Source organism: Bidens hawaiensis, unplaced genomic scaffold (assembly GCF_021521415.1).
Source record: "Bidens hawaiensis isolate Kalapana, Puna unplaced genomic scaffold, B.hawaiensis_p1.1 tig00020915_1, whole genome shotgun sequence".
Classification (NCBI taxonomy): Eukaryota; Viridiplantae; Streptophyta; class Magnoliopsida; order Asterales; family Asteraceae; genus Bidens; species Bidens hawaiensis.
In genome coordinates this window covers 196,157-222,414 of record NW_027493228.1, presented here as the reverse complement: position 1 = coordinate 222,414, position 26,258 = coordinate 196,157, and the positions used below count along the sequence as shown (strand labels likewise).

At 37.9% G+C, this 26,258-nt stretch overlaps 2 protein-coding genes and 1 pseudogene across 2 annotated transcripts in view; all 3 read right to left on the bottom strand.

The window, feature by feature from the left end:
* Positions 1-26,258, bottom strand: part of LOC143562139 (uncharacterized) — a 78,244-nt gene that overhangs the window by 49,099 nt on the left and 2,887 nt on the right. The window lies entirely within an intron of this gene.
* LOC143562138 (ribose-phosphate pyrophosphokinase 1-like) lies at positions 9,801-16,920 on the bottom strand. The gene is made up of 9 exons (XM_077050032.1): positions 16,763-16,920; positions 15,092-15,106; positions 11,311-11,469; positions 10,971-11,219; positions 10,740-10,883; positions 10,490-10,657; positions 10,349-10,418; positions 10,196-10,277; positions 9,801-10,114 (listed from the first exon to the last, which is right to left on the bottom strand). Exons 1-9 carry the CDS (start codon positions 16,880-16,882, stop codon positions 9,934-9,936), a joined length of 1,188 nt encoding a protein of 395 aa, XP_076906147.1. The 5' UTR covers positions 16,883-16,920; the 3' UTR covers positions 9,801-9,933.
* LOC143562146 (putative ALA-interacting subunit 4 pseudogene) lies at positions 23,855-24,737 on the bottom strand (annotated as a pseudogene).

Below are 26,258 nucleotides of genomic sequence, written 5' to 3'. Positions count from 1 at the left end.
TCATCCCAAGTGGTAACGATTCAAGTCAATTGTATTTACAAATTATGAGTTTTCCATTAAATAATAATATTGAAAAGATAGCGCCAAGCCTCCAATATGCACATTTAATAAATACCAAAATGCATTGTTTAAAAAAGAAAACAAAAATACTAGATGTTAAGATAAGTTGCACTTAGGGGTGTTTAGGATTGCTTATTTTTACAAACATATAATTTATAAATTTTTAGAAAAGTAATAAGTTGTTTGAGATTGTTTATATTGTGAGAGGAAAAGTTTCACAAGTTACTGTTGGGTTTCTATGAAATTATAATCTTAGTTAACCATTTAACTAGTCACAATTTAGGCGGAAGCGTGATATTTACAAAGTAAACATATGTATCCATATGTTTATATATGTATATGTTCATGAATAACCTAGTTTATTCACGTTATAAGATTACCAATAATCTATTTACTAGAAACCCGAAGCAAGGATCAAATGATACGGAAAAGCTAAACTATCAAGCTTGTAAACACTTACATTCTTAACCCTTTAAGAGTTTAGTAGATGGTTGAAGAAGATGATGATGTGAATGCTAGACTTTCAAAGGAAAACCCTCAAACGGAATATACCCCGAGCCTCCAACACACACCGAGCTATGCTAGGAAGCTTGAACACGAAAAAAAACGAGACCCGAGCCTTTCTTTTTCTTTTTGCCGTGAACAAGAAAGAAAGAAAGGAAGAGTTGTTGATGGTTACTTGAAAAGTGTATCATATTTGGTGTATCTTGATCATTATTTATTATCATCATTCATATGCCCATGATGTTAGGTTAAGTTACCCATACTCAACCTTTTCCATGACATGATATTGACCAAGACATGGGGTGTGGGGCCCACCCAAAACCGGCCCCAATTATAACCTTTTTTTTTTTTTTTTTTTTTTTTTTATTTTATATTTTATATTTTATATTTTATATTTTATAAAATATATAAACACCCCATCTTTTATAAACCATTTTATAAAAGAATACATAGTTAAATAATCATTCCAATAATAATTATTTGAATAAATAAATTAACCAATTAATTTATCTAACACTTTCAAGTAAATATTCAGAAACCCGATTTCTGAATGTGTCGTGTTCTGTATTTGTTTTATAGATCATATCTCAACAAATACATAATTGGTGTGTGTCTAACTCGTTATTGGGTATGACCCGACTTGGATCAAACACAACTAGCCACATTAACCTAATTACGTGTCTCGGGCATACGATATTCCAACAATCTCCCACTTGCACGAGACTCATAGGTAGTTAACGCTAATGGTGAATACCGCCTAACAACAGGTCACCACCCCTAGTGTGTTTGACTAAGTGTCATTCAATAACATCATCCCCTTCAAGTCCATACTTGATATGACATAGGTAAGTCTTATCATTACATCCCTTTGTTTCTAGATGTCCTGTTAAATCGAAGAGACACAGAGTGATCATTCTCTCAATGATTTAACTTAACAGGCCTTAGACATCTAAACTCTCAACACATAAGAGGAACAAATCCCATCTTGACTTCATACATCCTTGTTGACATCTCGTATGATATCTGAGCTCTTTCTTTTACGTCATCGTGTTACCGAAAAACAAAGAAGAGAGTCAAGTTATCAGACTTGATGAGAAACCAGATCCAATATGCATCTCAGGTCAAAGGACACAATGATACTCGCCTTTACTCAAGGATTACTTATGATCAGTTGCACTAACTCCATGCAGTGATCCTTGAGAGCGGATCATGTCCAATATTTGTGTCCCACAAATATCTATGAACCTTGGTGGCAAACCTATGCCTTATATTCATCACATGAATATCAACCAATCCGGGTTCATAATAGTCTTACCTTCATACTTGTTCCCACAAGCATGATCGACTACGGACGTTTAGAACAACATAAGTCATTCATGGATTAAACATGCAAATATAGAACATAACTCATTGAATAATTAAAACATAATTAATTTCATGAGATACCCATTACATTCGTTCTTATACAAACACTAAACACAGATTAAATCCACTCACTAGAATACCGAAGTCCTAATGCACAAACATGACCCTCATGCTTTGGCCTATCGAGGAGCTTCGTGAGTGGGTCCGCAATATTTTGATCGGTATGAACTTTATGAATACATATCTTTCTCTTTTCAACTTCATCCCTTATGTAGTTGAATCTGCGCTCAATGTGCCTCGTTTTCTGATGAGCACGAGGCTCCTTAATCTGTGCAATAGCACCCTCATTGTCACAGAATATCTCTAGGGGCTCCTGAATGGAAGAGATAATCCCTAGATCCATGATGAACTTTTTCATCCATGCAGCCTCTTGGGCTGCCATTGAAGCGGCGATGTACTCAGATTCTGTAGTGGATAACGCGACAACATCCTGCTTCGAACTCTTCCAAGAGACAGCGCCTCCATTCAAAATGAAGACATATCCCGACTGTGACCGAGAATCATCTCGGTCAGTTTGGAAACTCGCATCCACGTAACCCTTTACGACGAGTTCCTCCTCACCAGACCCATATATTAAAAACATATCCTTAGTCCTTCTAAGGTACTTTAATATATTCTTGACAGCCATCCAATGACTGTCACCTGGGTTGTGCTGGTATCTACTCGTTATGCTTAAAGCATACGAGACGTCCGGTCTAGTGCACATCATTGCATACATAATAGATCCTATTGCCGAAGCATAAGGAACATGCTTCATCCTATCCTGCTCTTCCTTAGAGCTAGGACTTTGGGATGAGCTCAACACGGTTCCTCTAGGAATAGGTACCAAACCTTTCTTAGAGTTTTCCATCCTGAACCTTTTCAGGATTTTATCAATGTACGCACTTTGATTGAGTCCGATCAATTTCCTTTGTCTATCCCTATAGACCTTTATTCCCAAGATATATGTCGCTTCTCCAAGATCCTTAATTGAGAAACGACTACTTAACCACGCTTTAACGTTTTCCATACTTGGTATATCATTTCCAAATAAAAGTATATCATCGACATACAGAATAAGGAAAATGATTATACTCCCACTAGCCCATTTATACACACACGCCTCATCACCGTTTTGGACGAAACCAAACGCTTTGATTTCTTCATTAAAACGATGATTCCACATTCGTGATGCTTGTTTCAACCCGTAGATTGATTTCTTTAACTTACAAACTTTATCTGGATTAGATGGATCGACAAAACCTTCAGGCTGAACCATATGGACATCTTCCTCAAGATATCCATTTAGAAAAGCGGTCTTGACATCCATTTGCCATATCTCATAATCAAAATGAGCTGTAATGGCAAATAATATCCTAATCGACTTAAGCATCGCGACCGGCGAGAAGGTTTCATCATAATCAATCCCTTGAGTTTGCGTGAAACCTTTTGCTACAAGTCGTGCTTTGTAAGTATCTAAATTTCCATGCATATCGGTCTTCCTTTTGAAGACCCACTTACATCCAACCAGTTTGGAGTTAAGTGGACGATCAACCAATTCCCAAACTTGATTATCGTGCATGGATTGCATCTCGGCGCTCATGGCTTCAAGCCACTTGTCACAATCAGGTTGTGACATAGCATCTTTGTAGGAGATCGGTTCATCCGAATCGACCAAGTAGCAATCATCCACAAGAAATCCATATTTCTTGGGAGGTCGACTAATCCTATTAGATCTGCGAGCAACGTGTGTATGATCAACCATTTGATCACCTTCAACATCCTCGTGTTGAAAGCTAGTATCGACCAACTGTGTATCATCCAGTGATTCTTGAACCTCTTCAAGTTCCACTCTCTTTTCACTAGGTCCTTCCATAAGGAACCTAGTTTCTAAGAAGTATCCTTTGCGTGAAACAAACACTTTTTGTTCACTAGGATCATAGAATATATATCCTATATCATCCTTTGGGTATCCTATGAAGATACACCTGATGGATCGAGCCTCAAGTTTATTTGGGGTGTCACGTTTAACATAAACTATGCATCCCCATACCCTTAAATATGAAAAGGATGGAACCTTTCCATGCCACACTTCATAGGGTATTCGATCCACCTTTTTGGTCGGGGCCATATTCAAAATACGAGCCGCTGTGAGTAGCGCATATCCCCAAAATGATGGCGGTAGTGAGCTTCGTGCCATCATTGATCGAACCATGTCCAACAGTGTTCGATTCCTCCTCTCGGATACTCCGTTATGTTGAGGAGTTCCAGGAGGAGTGAGCTGTGAAATAATTCCACAATCTCTAAGATGACTTTGAAAAGCATCACTTAGGTATTCGCCTCCTCTATCGGAGCGGAGTACCTTGATTGTTCGGTCGAGCTGATTTTGTACTTCATTTTGAAATTCTTTGAACATTTCAAAGGCTTCATGTTTGTGTTTCATTAGATAAACATACCCATATCGACTAAAATCGTCGGTAAAGGTAATGAAGTACCTTTCACTATTCCTACTAGTTGGCTTGAAAGGTCCGCATACATCCGTATGTATTATACCTAACAAATCCTTAGCCCTTTCATTTGTACCTTTGAAAGGCTCTTTGGTCATCTTGCCTTGAATACAAGATTCACACTCATCAAACGAACCTAACTCGTTTGTTTTCAAAAGACCTTTCTTTTGGAGAGTATTTATACGATTCTTGTTTATGTGTCCAAGGCGACAATGCCAAATGTAGGAATCACTCAAATCCTTTTTGAGTCTTTTAGTAGAAGTTTGATATAATGAGCTATTTAAGGTATTATCATGAACCAATTCATAAATACCGTTGTTTGGTACAGCTTTAAAATAAAAGATACCATTAGATGATACATGCATTTCTGATCTCACAAATTTAAAGTCAAAATTACATTGTCTAAGAAGGTGCACAGAAATAATGTTCCTAGTCAAACTAGGAGCATACAAAACATTTCTCAAAATAACTTCCAAACCACTTGGAAGCGATAAAGTGAAGTCTCCTCTAGCGACCACGTGCACCCTTGCACCGTTGCCCATGAAAAGATTCACTTCGCCCTTCTTTAAGTCTTCATTCTTTTTGAACCCCTGCAACCAATTGCAAATATGAGTTCCACATCCGGTATCCAATACCCATGTGTTAGAAGAAATAAGATTTAGCTCAACATTAATCATAAAGACATTACCCGAGGTATGCGCCGCATTCCTCTTGTCTTTTAGCTCTTTTAGGTAGACCGGGCAATTGCGTTTCCAGTGTCCGGTCTCCCCACAACCAAAACAAGGATCATCCTTATGACCCCTCGGTTCCATAACCTTTTGTTTCTTTGCCATAACCGGTGATTTGCCCTTACCCTTAAGATGCACAGGAGGACCCTTTCTTTTGGCTACCTTAGCCTTAAGATTGGGTTGAGATCGATTCTTGGATCTACCTTCATTGATCGCAAACATGGGTAAAACCCTTTTGCCCATGCTCGCCTCGGCTGTTTTAAGCATTGAGTGAAGTTCTCCAATGGTTTTGTCCCACCCGTTCATGTTATAATTTAATACGAAAGTGTCGAACCTTTTCGACAAAGAGTTAAGGATCAAATCCGTTGCTAACTCTTTTGAGATGGGACAATTGAGCTTGGCGAGGCGATCAATGTAACTTTTCATCTTAAGTACATAAGTTGAAACTGGTTGATTATCATCCATTCTACATGCATGCAAGGCTCGAACCGTTTCGAACCTTTCAACTCTTGATTGCTTAAGGAACATTTCCTTAAGTTGAGTAATCATGTCGTACGCATTATGGTTTTCGAAATCCTTTTGGATTTCGGGAACCATAGTCGCCAACATGAGGCATGACACTTGAATGGAATCTTCCGTAAGTTTGACCCAATTCATATATTCGACCTCACTACCCTCTTCCGGTTCTTCGGGGATAGGTGTTTCCAAAACATGATATAATTTTTCTTGTTTTAGAACTATCCTTAAATTTCGGAACCAATCCGAAAAGTTATTGTGGTTAAGACGGTCTTTAGCGAGAATAGATCGGAGAGAGACATTTTGGACGTTAGGGATTATGTTGTCGTCGACGTGTGCGGCCATCTGCAGAATTTTAATTAAGTTCATTTTAGTGTTTTACCTTTTTAATTATTAATACCCTTTTATATATATACCAAATATAATTAATAATTAAAATCTAGAATCCAACGATAAACCCGACTCCGGTTAGGTGACCTTTTTCCCATTGTCGGTTTATCAAGGTAGTTATTCATAACAATTGCAAACCCTTTTGCAACTTCTAGAGTTTATGGGACCGGTTCGAAATCATATTTCGTGTCGGCATGTTTATCCCATCAACACCTATTAGACCCCATGCTTGGGTGACCCTCTTCACATGGTTCTAATTTAAGTCGTCCTACTTGTATCAACTTGTAATATTAACATACAAACGGTTAGGTGACCTTTTTCCCATTTATATGCCAATATTACCTTAACATATTAATTTACTCTATGCGGTTAGGTGACATTTTTCCCACTAAGAGCTTACTAATATGTTAAGCGTTATACAAAAGGATGGTGTTTAACTTATTATCCTTAATTTTAAAAGGGATTTTTAGTTTTAATAATTCTAGTTGTAAAACTTTAAATCATGTACTAACATGCATTTAGTAACATGATATTTTGAAACCATTTTCAAAATTCTAATTTATAATAAAACCATTTTATTATGGGCGTGAGACGGCTAGTTAATAAATCCATTTTATTAAACTATGTGTCACGTAATTACCGATAATTATTAGAACCCGTTTTATGCTTTGTTAATTAATTCTATGTGACGAAGTTGATATCCTAATATCTAACAACCACACAATCAAACAATCAATTAATTAACAAGCATACACAATTATACTAGACACGAGCCACTAAGTTAGACCACACTTGTTAGCCGAAACAAGTGTGTGTCTTAGGTCCGATCCTAAGGGACACATGACACATGGATGTTGTAGCTCCCACTCGATCCCGCATCCAAATGCTTCGAGCATCTTCTTCAACCCCGTTGTGATCCATTGGGCTTGAACTTGGGCCTTAGCTTCCATAAGCTTCCATTTGGGCTTAATTGGTGGGCTTAGGTCCTTTTGGGCTTGAATCCCTTTAATGGGCTTGTGAGACCCATTATCACCATACCCGGCCCAATTAGGCCCAAACTTCCAATTTTGCAATCTTCTTTATTTTACAAAATAAATGTCCTAATACATTTTTCTATAAAATAAAGATAATACAAATAACCTATTTATTACATACCCATATGAATAAATAATTACAAAATTACAAAATTGCCCCTAATTAATTATTACAAACCGAAACTTGAATAATTAATTACAATCACAACATCAACCACAAACAAACATCCACTTGGTCTACGGCTCGGTCTAGTATTTAACAAACATAACCCTTTATGTCTTAGGAACCCGTTCCAAAACCCCTTGGCTTTATCGGACCTAGCCCAACCCATTTGGGCTTGACCCAATAACTAGATTATGGGCTTCGGCCCACATGTGCACAACACATGGGCTTCGGCCCAATTAAAAACCTCATGGGCTCGGCCCATTTAACCAAAAATGGGCTTCGGCCCATATAGCCTTTTCCCTTTTATGTCCAGTTAGCCCAATAACCATATCCAAGTGGGCTTCGGCCCAAATCACCCGATTTGGGCTTCGGCCCATATACTCGGTTTTTTTTTTTTTTTTTTTTTTGAACAAAGCCAAAAACAATAACAAGATTAAATACAAAAAAAAATCATGCATGTTAATTTTTTGTATAAAATCTTTCTAGGGGAAAAATATAAAACCGAGAACCCGAAGCTTAGTTTCCCGTATCCCGGCTCTTGATGCCATTTGTTGGGTTTCTATGAAATTATAATCTTAGTTAACCATTTAACTAGTCACAATTTAGGCGGAAGCGTGATATTTACAAAGTAAACATATGTATCCATATGTTTATATATGTATATGTTCATGAATAACCTAGTTTATTCACGTTATAAGATTACCAATAATCTATTTACTAGAAACCCGAAGCAAGGATCAAATGATACGGAAAAGCTAAACTATCAAGCTTGTAAACACTTACATTCTTAACCCTTTAAGAGTTTAGTAGATGGTTGAAGAAGATGATGATGTGAATGCTAGACTTTCAAAGGAAAACCCTCAAACGGAATATACCCCGAGCCTCCAACACACACCGAGCTATGCTAGGAAGCTTGAACACGAAAAAAAACGAGACCCGAGCCTTTCTTTTTCTTTTTGCCGTGAACAAGAAAGAAAGAAAGGAAGAGTTGTTGATGGTTACTTGAAAAGTGTATCATATTTGGTGTATCTTGATCATTATTTATTATCATCATTCATATGCCCATGATGTTAGGTTAAGTTACCCATACTCAACCTTTTCCATGACATGATATTGACCAAGACATGGGGTGTGGGGCCCACCCAAAACCGGCCCCAATTATAACCTTTTTTTTTTTTTTTTTTTTTTTTATTTTATATTTTATATTTTATATTTTATATTTTATAAAATATATAAACACCCCATCTTTTATAAACCATTTTATAAAAGAATACATAGTTAAATAATCATTCCAATAATAATTATTTGAATAAATAAATTAACCAATTAATTTATCTAACACTTTCAAGTAAATATTCAGAAACCCGATTTCTGAATGTGTCGTGTTCTGTATTTGTTTTATAGATCATATCTCAACAAATACATAATTGGTGTGTGTCTAACTCGTTATTGGGTATGACCCGACTTGGATCAAACACAACTAGCCACATTAACCTAATTACGTGTCTCGGGCATACGATATTCCAACAGTTACAATGTTGCAACTTATTAACTTAATGAAAAGTAGGGGTGAGCAGAAAACCGAATTAACCGAATCGAAACCGAGTTAACCGAAAAAACCGCACCGAAAAAACCGAACCGAAGCATTAACCGACGGTTAGTTTTTTGTTTTTTTGAAAACCGAAATTTCGGTTTCGATTCGGTTATTCATTTTTAAAAAACCGAAAAAAACCAAACCGAACCAATTGATAATGATAAAGATTATCAAGATCATGAGGAATGAATTAAACTTTTAAAATAAATAAATAAGATGATGAATGAAGATCGTGACTAAACTTTTAATGTTTTTTAATTTTTAAACTCTATTTAGCAACCTTGTATTCGTATAGTTCCACGTAACACATGCCTATTTTTGTTTTTGAATTCAATATATATGTAGACTGTGGTACTCTAACACGTTCTTATACAAGCTTAAAATATGCATTTTCATTTTTTATTTTTTATTTTTTATTTTTTTATGCATTGTCAACACATAATTGAAAAAAAAACCGAAAATAAACGAACCGAAACCGAAATTAACCGAAAAACCGAACGGTTTGCGTATTCAAATAACCAATTACTTTGGTTTCGGTTTGGGTTTCACCTAATAACCAAACCGAACCGTGCTCAGCCCTAATGAAAAGTTATAAAGAGGTAAAATAAGGAATCTCAAACACCCCCCTTAACGTCTTTCAAAGAATTAGATGTTAAGATAGATATTAGTCTTGCGACGGGTCATGACAGCCACCGCGCTTATTAATTTAATTATATCATTGATAAGGTAGAATTATTACAACTTTTTAACATTACTACATAAAAATTGTCAGTTAAAGCTGTGTTTTTTTTCTAATATAAGATGATTACAAATAATAATAATAATAATAATAATAATAATAATAATAATAATAAGCAAAATGCATGTCATAGCATTCTGCACAAACGTTTCCTTTGATAAGAACAAGTATCTCCAACAAATATGCAGCCAAACTGGCCATTCCAGTCAGTTTATACTGGAAACAATCTTATTTTAAATAAGAAAAATGAATCCCACCTACAATTCTGTTTTGTCTATGTTTTCTTAAAACTCATGTAAAGATACTGCTTACAGAGCTATCATCATGAACACGCCATATTGTCTCACCCAACAGATTTGCAACCGAAAGAACAGTCAACCGTGGGAAATAATGCTGTTCCTTTAACGGAATTGTGTTTGTAACAATCACTTCTTGGAAAATACCACTTGACAACCTCTCAATTGCAGGGGGGCTGTAAGAATAAACACTCATAAATATTGTATATTAAATAAAAATGTCACAATATATATATATATATATAATCAATCATCACCTGAATACACCATGAGTGCAACATGCATACACTTCCCTAGCTCCCTCTTCATGTAACAGAGCTGCACCTTTAGATATAGTTCCTGAAAAAACAACATATAATATAAGAAAACTGTCATATAAGGTAGCAGTAATGTCTGACTATTTCACTTACCAGCAGTGTCAATCATGTCATCCAACATCACAGCAACCTTTCCTTTGACATCACCGATCAGATTCATTACCTAGAAAAAGATTTGTAGATTATTATAAAACGTGATAAAGATTGAATATACGTGGTAAAAAATATAACTACCTCAGCTACATTATGTCCATGTCGCCTTTTGTCAACAATTGCCAAACGTGCATCGGATAACTTTTTGGCAAAAGCACGTGCTCTAGCAACACCACCAACATCAGGTGACACAACTACCAAATCATTTGAAGAAATTGTCTTGCTTGCAAGATAATCAAGAATAACAGGCTTGTGGAATAAAACAAAACAAAACAGACCATAATCAACAATAAAGGTAACAACTTTCATAATCAAGATTTGAACTAATTACCTGACAATGCACATGGTCCACTGGGATATCAAAATAACCCATTGATTGACCGGAGTGAAGGTCACAAACAAGCACTCGGTCTGCACCTGCTTGTGTTATGAGGTTTGCTACTAGTTTTGCAGCTATAGATTCGCGCCCTTGAGTCTGACTCAAACAAAAACATGTTATCAGAACAAAGACACACAAACTAATATATAATACATGCAAGCAGATCTGACTATTTGAAATCACCTTTCTGTCGGCTCTAGCATAACCAAAGTAAGGTATGACGGCTGTGATGTTTTTAGCAGACGCTCGTCTGCAAGCATCAACGGTTACTAAAAGCTCCATGAGATTTTCATTAGCAGGAGGACTAGTGGGCTGCACAAGATACACGTCACACCCTCGCACACTTTCTTGCAGCTGAACATAAATTTCACCATCTGCAAACCGCTTTATATTAATCATTCCAAGATCAAGGCCCATGTACCTTGCGATTTCCTAAACAGCAATACAGTTCTTACTTAGATTTCAGTCTTATTGTAACACTCCCCTGTATATATGTATCAAAATAAATAAAAACACAAAATACCTTAGAAAGTTCAGAATTTGCAGTGCCAGAGAAAAGTTTAAGCTTTCCATTCACAACAGTATTATTCGGGCGCCCGACTTGCATGAAGTTGGGCAGCATCTCGTCATTAATAACTGGTAGCAGTGGTTTCTCATTCAGTGATTTGCTAACCTGACATCTCTAAACAAAGAAACAACACATTTCAGTTAATCACTTAACTCTATAGTTTATACAGCCTATAGTACATGCATGACACTATAAGACTCGATTACCCATGACGAACACGACACGGTACTTAATCGTGAAACACAAACATGTTTAGAAACAGGTTAACACAAAACAGCCTGTTTAGGGAGACGGTAAAGAGTGCATATGTATTGAAACAAAAACTGCCAAAATTTCATAAAAGTCTTAACTAATACACATATACATAATACCTCAACATGCTTGGAAAAAAAATTTTCAATTGTGTTGTCTTCAAAGTCCAGAGGTTAAGGCGGCGAAAGAAGTAAGGTATGTAATATTGCAATGCGGCTTTGACAATTTTAAATTAGGGCAGGGTGTTCGCGCAAACTCTTTAAAATTCTGAATATTATAGTTTTAAAATTATAAATATAAACAGGTTACTACTAAACTATGCAGTCAATCTCGGTGGTATCTCGGTTATTGGTCCTCATGTGAAATATCGGTCAGAATATCGCTACCGATAATATCGGCAATATTGACCGATATTCCCGATATCAGTGTTTTGAGTCTTAATTTTCAACTTTTAGTGTTTATACTGGTGTTTTGAGTCTTAATCAGTTCCTACTTGCTACAATTGTGAAAGGATAATTTGTTAATACTACGAGAGTATACTGAATTATTAGTGTTAAAGTGCTATATATATATATATATATTATGCATGATATTAAAATTACAGATATCCCACGGATATCTCAAGGCGGCGATAACCGATATCTCAATTTTCGGTCCTCGGCCGATATCGTATATTTTTTCCGCATTAACTGCTTAGCTACTAAAAGGTACAAGGTTCAAGAATAATTAAATTGAAGACATCAACAATAAACTGAGTCACTCGATTTCATCAGTAGTGAGTTTAGACATTAAAACCTAAAATAACTAACATTAGGTTAAGCATTGCGTGATTGCAACCGGAAACTCAAATTGCTGTATTCAACAAGTTCTCAATTATCATTCAAAATCAGGCAATAGCGCCAAACACTAAACATTCCGAGAAAACAGGAAAATGTGAAAGGTGAAGAAACATGAAATGAATCTGACCTGATCCAAGACGATGTTCCTCGGTCTTCGAGATGAACGAACCACGACTCGATCTTCTTCTCCGGTAGCTTGAGATCTAACCAAATCTCGGATCGTCTTCTCCGCTCAGATCTGCAATGGCTTTTGGGGGTGTGGAGGTGACTGCTAAGAAATCTCGAGGATCTCTTGTTTACAGACACAAAAATGGTTATGGTGGTGGCTCTTATTCAGGACCACCTTTAATAAGGAGGTGGAGACCTCCTTATATAGGGAGCCTCATGGCCACCATCATGGTACCCTAATGGGCCTAGCCCAGTTAGGGTTACCTCCACAAAACCCCCTCAGCCCAATAATATTGTATTAGTCCATATAATAAAATAAGCCAGACATAATAAATTAAGGTCGTAAGCCGGGTTTAGTACCATACCCCTACAAGCCCCCCAAGTCCAGTGTTGCTCCTAGGCGTGCAAGCGTTTAGGTGGAGCGCTGGACTTCATAAGGTGTGTTAGGATATGAGGCGGTTTTTCCCCCTTTCTTCGGCCTTATCTTTGTTGTCTTTGAGTTTTGAGAGGTTTTCTCCATGATGGTGACATGTTGTGATCCTTATGATAATAATGGTGCACTGGCATGCATCATAACAATAGTGGCGCGGGGCCTGATAAAAGATAGAGTGCGCATCTCGATAATAATGTAATGCAACTTGCGCGCGAGGCAGCTTACGAGCTATAAAAATAATGAAGCTTGCGCGCGAGGCGACTTACGAGCTATAAAATAATGAAGCTTGCGCGCGAGGCGACTTACGAGATATAAAATAATGAAGCATGCGCGAGTTGCGGCTTATGAGCTATAATATGATGATAATGACTGGCCCACAAGGGCCTCTTCTACGCAGGATGACTATCCCAACTTGTTTTCAAAATAATAATGGAGGCACAAACGGCCAGATAATAATAATAATGTCATAGGTGCTTGTGCGACTAGTAGCCGAACCTGCAAAAACATATCAACTAAAAGTGGATGTATTACAAGGTTCCCATCCTCGGGCAAATTATGAGGTGTGCCCAACCTACGTTGGCACGTGGCCGTTTGGGATATTATTAGGCTCCCGACCTTTATGTTTGGCGCGTGGCCATGTGGGATATTATTAGGCTCCCGACCTCTATGTTTGGCGCGTGGCCATGTGGGATATTATTAGGCTCCCGACCTTTATGTTTGGCGCGTGGCCATGTGGGATATTATTAGGCTCCCGACCTTAAGTATGGCGCGTATGTTACCCGCGGTGATCGTGTCGGAGCTTTAACTTGGCCTGCAGGAGCCGTACCTGACCGGCCATTTCTTTGCTCAAAGCGTACATGTGATCCGCAAAAGCCGGGTTTGACCCGCGGAAGCTTTCTTGTGACCCGCAGAGGTTGTACTTAAGCTGCTGGAGTTTCTCGCCATGACCCGCGGAGATCAGATTTGATCCGCGGTTGCGCGTTAGTGACCCGCGGTATGTGAGGTTGGTCCCTTCCAACATTTAAGTTGCCCGCTAGAGTTATTCATTGATCCGCGGGAGTTCATAATGTGATCCGCCAATTATTATTTAGCGCGTGCGGCATGCTATGGCGGAGTTGAATCGCCGGAGCACGCATGCGGCTTGTTTGTTTCGCGAACGGCGTGGAGGTTGATGTTGATTGCAGAAGCTAAAGTTGACCCTTGAGGCTTTGATTGTGCCTTTGTTTCGCGGGAACTTTGCTTGCGGAAGCAGAAGTTGATTGCGGAAGCTAAAGTTGACCCTTAAGGCTTTGATAACGCCACGCGGGAACTTTGCTTGCGGAAGCAGAAGTTGACCCTTGAGGCTTTGATTGTGCCTTGCGGGAACTTTGCTTGCGGAAGCAGAGGTTGATTGCGGAAGCTAAAGTTAACCCTTAGCGTTCATAAAGCTTCATTCGCAACGTGGAAGCAAAAAATGACCCGCATGAGATTATAGTTGATCCGCGGGGAGCGATTTTGATCCGCGGTTGATTGAAGTTGACATGCGGGGGCTATGGCGGAGAGTAATTAAATTAACTTATTAATTATTTGAATCAAGTAGTTTAATTATAAACAGTGTAACTAAAATATAGTGTAAATGCACAATTATGCCATATTATTATTATAATTATTATTATTATTACTACTACTACTATAATTATTATAATAATTATTTACGCCACTTTATTATTATTATAAAAGTTAGTATTATTATTATTATTATTATTATTATTATTACTATAATTATTATTGGGGTTTGGATCATATACAAATTAATGCGCGCATGCAACCCGCTGTGGCGGAGAGTAATCGCCGGGAGCGCGCATGCAACCCGCTGTGGCGGGGAGTTGAGCGCGCATGCATGGCGAAGGGTTGAGCGCGCATGCCTGGCGGAGAGTTGAGCGCGCATGCATGGCGGGAGTGCTAAGGCCCTAACGTTTTAGAGTTAAAACTCGTTAACGCGTCTGAGCTTGAAGCTCGCGCATGTATGTTTTACTTCGTTTTATTTTTAGTTTGATGTCAATACAATGTTGTCATATTGCTCAAAATTAATAAAGGGAAGTGTGAAACATGTATGCAAAAGGTAATAGAACGCATGTTAAGAAAAAATAGAGCGTATCATTATTCATAATGGCTTAAAAAGCCTTGATTACGAACTTGACAACTTTTACATGAGACATTTTCTAAGTTGTGCTGCGTTCCATGTGCGCGGGATCTTCCATAGGTGGTGGAATGTTGATCCGCGGCTGTGCGCATGCATAGCGGCGATGTATTGAACCGCGGTGGCGCACGCGTGGTGGCGATGTATTGTGCCGCGGTGGCGCATGCATGGTGGCGGAGTGTTGTGCCGCGGTAGCAGACATGCGTGTTGCGTTGTTCTTCCGTGGTGACGCGCATGCATGGTGACGCGGCGACGATCTGTGGTGGCGCTCATATATTGTATCGGGGTGTTCGACTGTGCGCATGCATGATGGCACACTGTTGCTTATGGGCGCGGAATGGACGTCACAGTGGTGGTGTTGGAAAGCCAGAGCGCTTATATGGTCCGCAATGACGCGCGGTGTTGATTCACGCCAGGGCTCATGGATGGCCGCGCGGTGCAAATCCGCGGCGGCGCACATGTATGGCGCCTTGATGGCGGAGACAGCCCCGACGGAGCTGAATAGAAGGAGGCGGAGTCTATCTGGCCAGCACTGTTCTGATGAGATTTGTGCAAGACATCCCTGGATGACAAGACAATTGAAGCTGGCCAGCACCATCCTCTTTTTTTTTTTTTTGTAAGGTAGCAGATCTAAAAGCTCATTTTTTGCATTATGAACTCGTATATGAAGATTTTTGCGCCGGATTTTGGCTGTATTGCCGGAAAAAATGCAAATCTTGCACCGTGAGAATTTTTGGCCACCGAAATAAAGTAGATCTGGTCGTCACAGTCAGATCTAATTAAAACCGTTACAGATCCGGAGCGTTATTGTCCGAATCTGGTAGCTTTTTCTGAAAAATTATTAGATCTGAAAAGGTTTTCAGATTTATTTCACCCTCTCGTTCTTCCAAAAAGCAGATCTAGAAGTCAAAAAAGGAGAGTCGAAGATGCGGCTCGTTTTCGATGTGGTCCCACGGATAGATCTGATCCAAGACGAAAATCAAGACGTGGTTCGTTGCCGTCCCACGGATGGCGCCAATGAAGAAACATGAAATGAATCTGACCTGATCCAAGACGAAAATCAAGACGTGGTTCGTTGCCGTCCCACGGATGGCGCCAATGAAGAAACATGAAATGAATCTGACCTGATCCAAGACGATGTTCCTCGGTCTTCGAGATGAACGAACCACGACTCGATCTTCTTCTCCGGTAGCTTGAGATCTAACCAAATCTCGGATCGTCTTCTCCGCTCAGATCTGCAATGGCTTTTGGGGGTGTGGAGGTGACTGCTAAGAAATCTCGAGGATCTCTTGTTTACAGACACAAAAATGGTTATGGTGGTGGCTCTTATTCAGGACCACCTTTAATAAGGAGGTGGAGACCTCCTTATATAGGGAGCCTCATGACCACCATCATGGTACCCTAATGGGCCTAGCCCAGTTAGGGTTACCTCCACAAAACCCCCTCAGCCCAATAATATTGTATTAGTCCATATAATAAAATAAGCCAGACATAATAAATTAAGGTCGTAAGCCGGGTTTAGTACCATACCCCTACAAAAGGTAAACTTACGATGGTGTTAGGGATGAAGCAACGGCGGGTGAGAAGACGGCGGTACGACGGAGACGAAGAGGAGGTGGAGCATGACGACGGAGATGGCAGCACCAGAGACGCCATGGGTGCTGCCTGCGTGAGAATAAGGCTAGGGTTTGTTTGCTTGTTTGTATTGCACTTTTGTTGACCAGCTTTTATTCTTTTTTCCTAAAATGCAATTTGCTTGTATGGCGCTAGTGGCTTTGTTCTTCAGAATCTCTTTATATATGTAGGTATTAATGTATCATTATCATATCATATCACTGGCAGGCAGGTTCCATTTACAAAACGACAACGTTTTACTCCTATTTGGTGTCAAAAACAAAATTTATTTATTTAAAAATATATATATATATTAAAGTTTGACTAGCGAGCCACCTCGGGTCGGCTTGTATATAACCGATACGAGTTCGGGGTCACGTTTTGAGCTCGTTAAGATAAACGAGCCGGTTTGGCTTAACTTGGTTTTTAAGCTCAAGCTTGAACCTACCTTATATCGGTTTTGCTTAGCTCAGTTTTTAAACGAGTTTAGCTTGAACCCATCCCGGCTTGTTTATAGCCCTAGTGGTCAATGTCTACAAAGTAGAAAGTTCCCGTTGGTTTATTTCCTTAACTTTTTGTATGTAACCTAAATATTTAATTTATTTCCTTAAGTTTTTGTATGTAACCCAAATATTTAATTTATGGTACAAAAATTAAAGCTACTATTTAATTTGTTTCCTTACGTTTTTGTATGGAACCCAAATATTTCCCATTGGTTTATTTCCTTAAGTTTAGCTCGAACCCACTAACCCAAATATTTAAGTTATACGGATTCCAATCCAGAACCTTTATATGTTTGATTTTGTCTCTGTCAGTGAATATCAACTCTAGGATATAAATAATTCATCATTTATCTTGGACATTTGTAATTTTGTAGATTTGGAATTATTGTTAATGTATATATTATGAAGGGTAAAGTTTTAATACAAATTGAGACAAAAATTAGAAGTGTGAGAAGGATTTATGTCTATACAAAAAACCTTTCAAAAAAATAAAAAAAAATCATAACACAATGTATAAATGACAAAATGAAAAAAAATATAAAAAACCAAAATGTTTCCCGCGTCATTCACGTTCCAAAAAAAATCCGACGAATAAACACAATGACGAGAAAAATGACACAATGCCGAAAATGAATAAATAACACAATGATAAACAAAAAAAAGACACAACTGATTGTAAAATATAGCACAATGCTAAACAAACTATGACACATTGTTGAGTAATAACACAATATCAAGAAAAAAAAGACACAATTAATAACGAAAATAAACAAAAAGACACAATGATCTTTTGCACTCAATATTGTGTGTGTGTGTGTTTTTTAGAACAAATACGACGGTGGAAACATTTTTGTCTTTTTATATTTTTCGTTGTATTAAAATTTGAGTTCTTAATTATTTAATTAATTTTTCATTAATTTTTTAAGAGAATTTATTTTTGCTGCAAATTCTTCTCACCTTATTTTTGTCCTTTTTTTTAAATAATATTATGAAATGGACCAAATTATACAAAGAAAAGTGAAACACTAGGTGTATACGAAAGGGGAAATGCCATGAAAAACCAACGTACTTTTAGGTGTTGTTTGTTTTTCCTCAAAAGCATTTCTGTACCTCTTTTGTCTGCACTGAGAAGAGAACGCGCAGACGTTGGGCTCTGCAGTGTGTTTGTTTTTCCGAAGACGTTTCATTAAAAAACGTCTGCACGTCCTCTTCTCCTAAAAGCATTGTTCAACCCACTTCTCACCTCTTCTCCTCTTTTTCTTATTTTTTTCATCATTGTTCAAGCATATTTCAAAGCACTTCCAATCAATTAACAATAACAATAACAATGGCTGCAATCAGTTGTAGGTATCTTTCACTAACCTGCACAGCAACACCCATCAATCAACAAGACTCCAATTCAGCCACTTTGCCGACCAAGATAATCTTGCCCAACAAGAAGCCCCGGAAATGGTCCACCGGCGTTGCTCCGGGAGACTACGGCGAACCACCCACCACCAAGCTCCGTAAGTACTGGGCACCGGTGTTGCTCCGGGAGACTACGGCAGACCACCCACCACCATCAAGCTCCGTAAGTACTGGGGCGGTGAAAAGGAAGACCCTTTAACCTCCGATGAGTTGATCTGGAACAATGATTTCATGCCTCACATGAACGATTGATTGGAGATTCGAACTCGGACCCGACCATGTCCCATGTTCAGGTTTTAACTTTTAATCCCAATTCAGTATTATTATTATTATTATTAAGAATTATATTTATATAATAAAAATGACATTTTGATGAGTTACCATGCATTTTGATGATTACCATTAGTTTGTTCGATTCGGTTTGTTTAAAAACACTCTGTTTTATTTTATCAGTTTGCAGACGTTAAAAACAAACAGTCTATTTCTTGCAGATTGCAGAGGTTTGGTCCACCTCTTCTGCTACAGATGCTTGCAGATGTAGTCCGCAGACGATTTACCTCTTAAAAAACAAACAGCACCTTAGTTTTTGCTTACAAAAGTCCTTCCACTTTTTTCTGCACGTTAAAGTCCCTTAACTTGGTATTTTTAAACATAATTGTGATCATGACCTACAATAGCAGGTTTCATGTAATAAATGCATTATTATATATAATATAACGAATAAATTAACTTAAAAGACATTGTTGGTTTGAACTCATCAAATTCATCGTCCAACATACATCGCACAAAACCACCATCACCACTGTATCTCCGGTCACCTAACTACCGGCGACCCTATGTCGTCCAAAATTATGGACCCTAAACCTTCGTTTCTCCGTTAATTCATGTTCCCTTCACTTTTTCAATCCAAAGAAAGCAAATTAAAAAAAATACCCAAAATCATCGACGCTAAACCTAATTCGTCTCAACTTCTACCTCAAAACAATCATAATAACCCCAAAATCCAATCAATTACATCCCTCTTATTATTCTTTACAACATCGCTATAGTTCCATATTCAATCGGGCCTTAAATTACAACACCACAGCTTATCAGAAGAGGTCAGGGATAGAACCGAAACCTGCCGCCGGCGTGGCAGACCACATGGAGTCGATGTCTTCAGTCTAAACAGAGAGATTGCAGGGAGAAAAGTTGGGCGGAAAATGTGTGATGAATCAATTAGCGCACTTTGTCGATCCAAGTGGGCCAATTTGTATGGATGCGGCTTATTTTCTTAGTGAAATGCAACCTAGTATGATGAGTTGTTGAATGTAAGGTTGAATTTGGAGGTCTGGAAATATAGTTCTGTGATTGTGTTAGGTAGGAGACGATGAAGATTTAATTTATTTATTATGTATATTATTTTTAATAAAGATCTATTTATTATTTTTCTTTATTATATATAATAATGCATTTATTACACGAAACCTGCTATTGTAGGTCATGATCACAATTATGTTTAAAAATACCAAGTTAAGTGACTTTAACGTGCAGAAAAATGTGAAAGGACTTTTGTAAGCAAAAACCAAAAGTATGTTGGTTTTTCATGATATTTTCCTTATATAAAAAACATAGATATAACCAAGTGTTATCAAATGGGAAAATGCTAACCGAACACGATTATAAAACAATAAATATATGAAAAAGAAAATTGTATAGAAAGCAAATTGATCACCGAATACACTTAAGGGTGAGATGTGATATGGCATACCACCTAGAGGTGTTCAAAAAAACCGGTTACGGAACCGGTTTGGCCGGTTCAACCGGAAACCGGTTTTTTAAAAACCGGTTTTTTTAAAAACCGGTTTGACCGGTTTACGTAACCGGTTTACGTATCGGTTATACGTTTTGGAGCCAAAACCGGTTTTATAACCGGTTTTTTTTATAACCGGTTTTTTTTAATAACCGGTTATTAAAAAACCGGTTAACCGGTTTTTAAAATAACCGGTTTATTACCGTTATAAAAAAAACCGGTTAACCGGTTTTTTAATAACCGGTTAACCGGTTAAACCGGTTTTCGAACGTTACCAAACGGCTTTATAGCCGTTTTTTTTTTTTTTTTGACCGTTTTTTAGCCGTTTTTTTTTTGTTTTTTTACCATTTTACCCCCACAAACATCTATATATAGTTTAGGTTGGGTATTGGTTAGATCACACTTGATTATACAACTCCAAACGCTCTAAACGTTTATTTCATACGCGATTATACAACTCCAAACGCTCTTCTTTCGTAGTCGTTTATTTCATACTCGAGTATACCACTCTTAATTCGTAGTCGATTATCATGGCCTCCCAAAGTGCTGCTTCATCGGTCAACATGGGTGCCTCGAACACGGGAGAAACCGTCGTTCGGGTCATCCCCACGAAACGAAACCAAGATATTTGGCAACATTTCGACCTATGCGAAATGTCTAACGGAACCCAAAAAGCTAGATGCAAACATTGTTTGAAGTTTTATAACAAAGAAGCAAACTCCAGTTTAAGAGCTCATGTAGAAAAGCCCTCTTGCAAGGTCTTGAAGGACGAATCCGGAAGTAGTTCGCAGCCGGAGATGACGAATCAAGGAACGGTGTTTACGTACGACCTTGAAGCGGTACGTCAACAGTTTGGCAACTTTGTGATTCAACAATCACTTCCTTTCAACCACTTCGACAACCCTCAATTCACGGAGATGATGCAAAAGTATGTTCAACCACGCTACCAACACGTAAGTCGTTCGACCCTTAGAAGAGATTGTCTTAAAGCATGGAAAAACGCTAAATCCGAACTAATTTCATACTTTTCAAACTTACAAACTGGTGTGAACTTAACAACGGATGTGTGGTCGGTACCTAATGGTTCGCCCGACTCATACATTTGTGTGACGGCTCATTGGGTTGACCCCCGGTCGTGGCAAATGATGAAACGAACCGTTGCGTTTCAATTGTTTGATTACCCGCACACGGGTAGAAATATTTTTAAACTCTTGGATAAAGTCATTCGACAATACAAGATTGAAGATAAAATCTTTTCAATATCGTTTGATAACGCGTCCAACAATACGGCCGCGGTTGGCCATTTAAAATTAAAGTATAAACCTATCTGTGATGGAGCGTTTTTTCATAGCCGATGCATTGCACATATTATCAACTTGGCCGTGCAAGATGGGTTAAACGTGATCGAAACGCAAAGAAACAATTTTAAAAGAATGTTACGAGATGTTTTTAGCAACAATTCAACATTTTCAAGATACAAAAAATTTTGTGAAGAAGCTAACTGTCAATGGTTGGGGCCTAATTGGGATTGTCCAACAAGATGGAACTCGACTTGTGAAATGTTTGAGAAAGCCATCCAACAAAAACAATCGTTAATTGCGTTTCATCAAATTTTGTCAAATAGGGGTAAATGTGCACCGTACGATCCTAGAAACTGGTTATTGATTGAGATCGTTACGGAGGTTCTTCAAATTTTTAAATCTTGCACAACTAGTTTATCCGGGGTTTACTATCCAACAAGCCCCATTGCTTTACCAAAAATTGCTGTCATGTGCACAAAGTTGACTGAAATTCATTGTAGGGGTGCACCTTATTTTGATATGGGTGCAAAAATGAAAGAAAAATTTAGAAAATATTTTCAACAACTACCCGCTGTTTTGACCTGTGCGGCTGCGTTAAACCCTTGCATCAATGTTGGTGGTGTTGAAGCTTTAATAGAAAAAATTTGTGATGAGCTAGAGTTAAACGACGATCAAAACCCCCATTATAACCAAACTTTAAAGAATGCTTTCAACACCACCTTGGCAAACATGTATGATGTTTACCTTACAAAACACGGGTCGTCTTCCCAAATTCATGACTCGTTAAGAGCTGTTGCCCAATCCCAATCCCAAACCGACCTTGAAATGGGGATGTACTACATGATTTGGGAAGACGCCGGTAAACGTCAAAGGGTAAACACCCCAAGCAGTGAACTTGGAAGGTATGGTGGTACCAACTTTGTGAAACACATGACTCCGGATGAATTTAGAAGTCTTGATTTGCTGGCTTGGTGGAGAGGTAAGGAGGATGAGTTTCCGATCCTCGCCGCCATGGCCAAAGATTTACTAACGGTCCAAGCTTCCACGGTAGCTTCGGAGTCTGCTTTTTCTGTTTCTGGCAGGGTTATATCGATTAGGAGGACTCGACTCACTCCACCAGCTGTAGAGATGTCGATTTGCTACAAGGATTACTTGGACTCTTTAGATAGGGCACAACATCAACGCTCACTCGAGGGGGAAATGGAGTATGAGGCGGCCTTGTATGAAGACGAGGTCAATCAAGGACACACTCAACCAATGACCGATGAAGAAGCCGCGTACGACGATTACCTAAGGAATAGCTCGGGATCGGGTAGCGAAGAAAATGAGTAACAAACATCAACTTGTTAATGTAATCGTGTCTAAGCATTCTTTAATGTTTGTATTTTTGAGTTACGAATATGCGATAACGATTTAATGTTTGTATTTTTAATGTAAAAGCTATAAATGAAAGTTATGTGTTTTTAATCTTCCAAGCAAAGAATGCTAACAACGAAACCCTAAACCCTAAAGCAAAAAAAAAAAAAAAAAAAAAAAAAAAAAAAAAAAAAAAAAAAAAAAAAAAAAAACCGGTTAACCGGTTAGACCGGTTATTAAAAACCGGTTGTAAAAAAAACCGGTTTAATAACCGGTTCTAACCGGTTTCTAAACCGGTCCAAACCGGTTTGGCCGGTTTGAGTTTTCATTGACAAAAACCGGTTAATAACCGGTCCGGTTATTAACCGAACCGGTTTTTTTCTGGATAAAAAAAACCGGTCCGGTTAATAACCGAACCGGTTTTTTCAAAAAAACCGATTTGTGCACCTCTAATACCACCTATTCATCCATAATTCCATATAGTTTTTTGGTAACTCATAAAGCTTTTTAAAAATCTATATATAACAGGTTTTTTTATTTTTATTTTTTTAGGTATTTTATCTATGTTCTAATATAAATTGTACTAAAGAACGTTCGCATAAAAACGATGTGTATAACAAACATGTCAACATTGATAATACTGAAAAATAATAGCCTACTTGTCTTGATTTCTATTCCAAGACAAGTAAGTCGGATCTCCAAGAGGCCTCGGTTTCAAAACATACAAAAGTATAAAACTAATCGCCACAAAAAAACAAACACCACCAATCGTGAGAAACGATATTCCAAAGAAATCATTTTTCCCACCAATCCAATTCACTGTCGAAAGAGCAACCTTCTTTTCTCCCCCAAATTCATATGTATTGTAGTTGTTTTCTATCACAACCGTGATCGTTTCGTTCGCCTCCAAATCCGTGTTTATCTTCCCATAAAGCTTCCTAAAAGTAGGTAATGCTGCGGTTTTCATCCATACAATAAGATCCTCTTGTTCGTTTAACTACAACACATAAATATAAATAAAGGACATGTTTTTCATGAAAAATAAGAAAGTATGTTTTTCTAGGCTTTTTATGCATAGTTACCGGTTTTGACTCGTCTAGCGCGCCACCCCCAACAAAATCTCCATTTTGAAAGTTTTTCGGGTACACATTTGACCCGAACTTGTACTTTCTATCACTTTCCCACGCGATATTTTTCTTGTCGATATCCATAACTTTGTTTCCTTTATAGAATTTGTATGTGTCGTTAAACAAACTCCACGCGACAAGTCCACATGGAACTATAGGCTTGTCGTGGTCCGCTTGCAATTCCTCTATCGGCTTGCAGTCGTCAACTTCACCCGCAGCACCAGGGTCTCGTAGTTGTTTGTCACTTCTACTTTTCATATATCTGATGACAAAAACAACATATATGATGGATAAAGAAAAATAAAAATACAAACAAACATCAAAGGGTCCAATGCACACCTTGATGACATACCGGCGATGGTTTTGATAATAGTTATCGAGTTGATAGTAAACAAACACAGGTGCGGTCATTTTTTGAGGCACTTTTAGTGTTTGAACGCAAGTTTTGTTTGTATCCCTGCTCTTAATAAATGACTCAGCGTCGGCGTTGTGGGACTCAGGAAGACACTCATTGTCATAACGGTCGATGATTTCTACAACGTGCTCGGATGCCCATAAACATACAAGGCCTGCGGGCGTGAATAAAATGGCGATGGTTACAAATGATGTGATCACCAATTTCGGGGTTAAGATCGGTTTCCAAGCGGGTAGCTCTTGTTGTGTAAATCTTGAATATTTTGGTTTCTTGGAAGTTGATTTTGTTCTTGATGGGATGATATCTAAGACTTGTTTTTGTATTTTTATTGAACATTAAGATCCTACATTGATGGAGAGAAATTTAAGTTGTTCATGGCATGTGGCATGTATTTATAGGGATGCATTTGCCCTGTTCAACAACATAATAAATATTAATCCGCTCAATACGATTTTACGCAATGTAGGCATGAAAAACAGGTCACGAGCCGATATCAAATAGGTCCAATTTAGTTCATGTTAAAACGGGTTCTGACGAAAATAGGTTCGGTCCATTTTTGAAAAAATCAAATGACCAATAGTCCAAAATCATAAAACTGTTGAAAGATCTAAAATTGCTATAAAATGAATCAAAACATTTCATTGTTTTAGTTTAGTGAAACAAGTAGAATTCTACAAACAACTAGAATTAAGAGATTCCATTTTGCTAAAAAAACAAACGAAATAAATGGACCTTCTTAGTTTTAGCATCAAGAAACTTGATAAAAATATCATTATAAGTGGCGGAACCAGAAATTTTTTCCTATCGATTCAGGAATTTTGGTGCTTGATTCTTTTCTGTTGCCAAAGTTTTCGGGCTCGGATGGGATGGGCCGGTTGTTCAGTCAAATAAATAAAATGCAATATCACTATCATAATAAAAGTATACATCATTAACATCCAAAAAAACACAAAGTCATATTAAAGAAAAAAAAAGAAAGAGTCGGCTGGCCGTTGTTGTCTGGTTGAAGTCCGACAAGTGAGTGCGGAGGCCATGAGGCAATGGTTGAAGCCTTGAAGCGAACAAGCGAAGGCGATGAGACGAAGGGCACTATCATAATAAAAGTATACATCATTAACATCCAAAAAAACACAAAGTCATATTAAAGAAAAAAAAAGTAAGAGTCGGCTGGCCGTTGTTGTCTGGTTGAAGTCCGACAAGTGAGTGCGGAGGCCATGAGGCAATGGTTGAAGCCTTGAAGCGAACAAGCGAAGGCAATGAGACGAAGGGCGTACTCATCTGGTCGATAGAAACAGAAATTGATCGGTCATTGTTTTCGTTTTTTTAATTTAATTTTTATTTAGGTATTATGTTTAAAAATGTTAATTGGTATGTTTAAAAATGTTAATTGGCTTGGGTTTATTGACCAAATTCATTAATTATTTTGGGCTTTTTTATTATATATATGGATTATTATTGGCCCATTTATAATGTTAGTAATTTTTATAGTTTTTTTAAGCTTTTTATATTTTATAAAA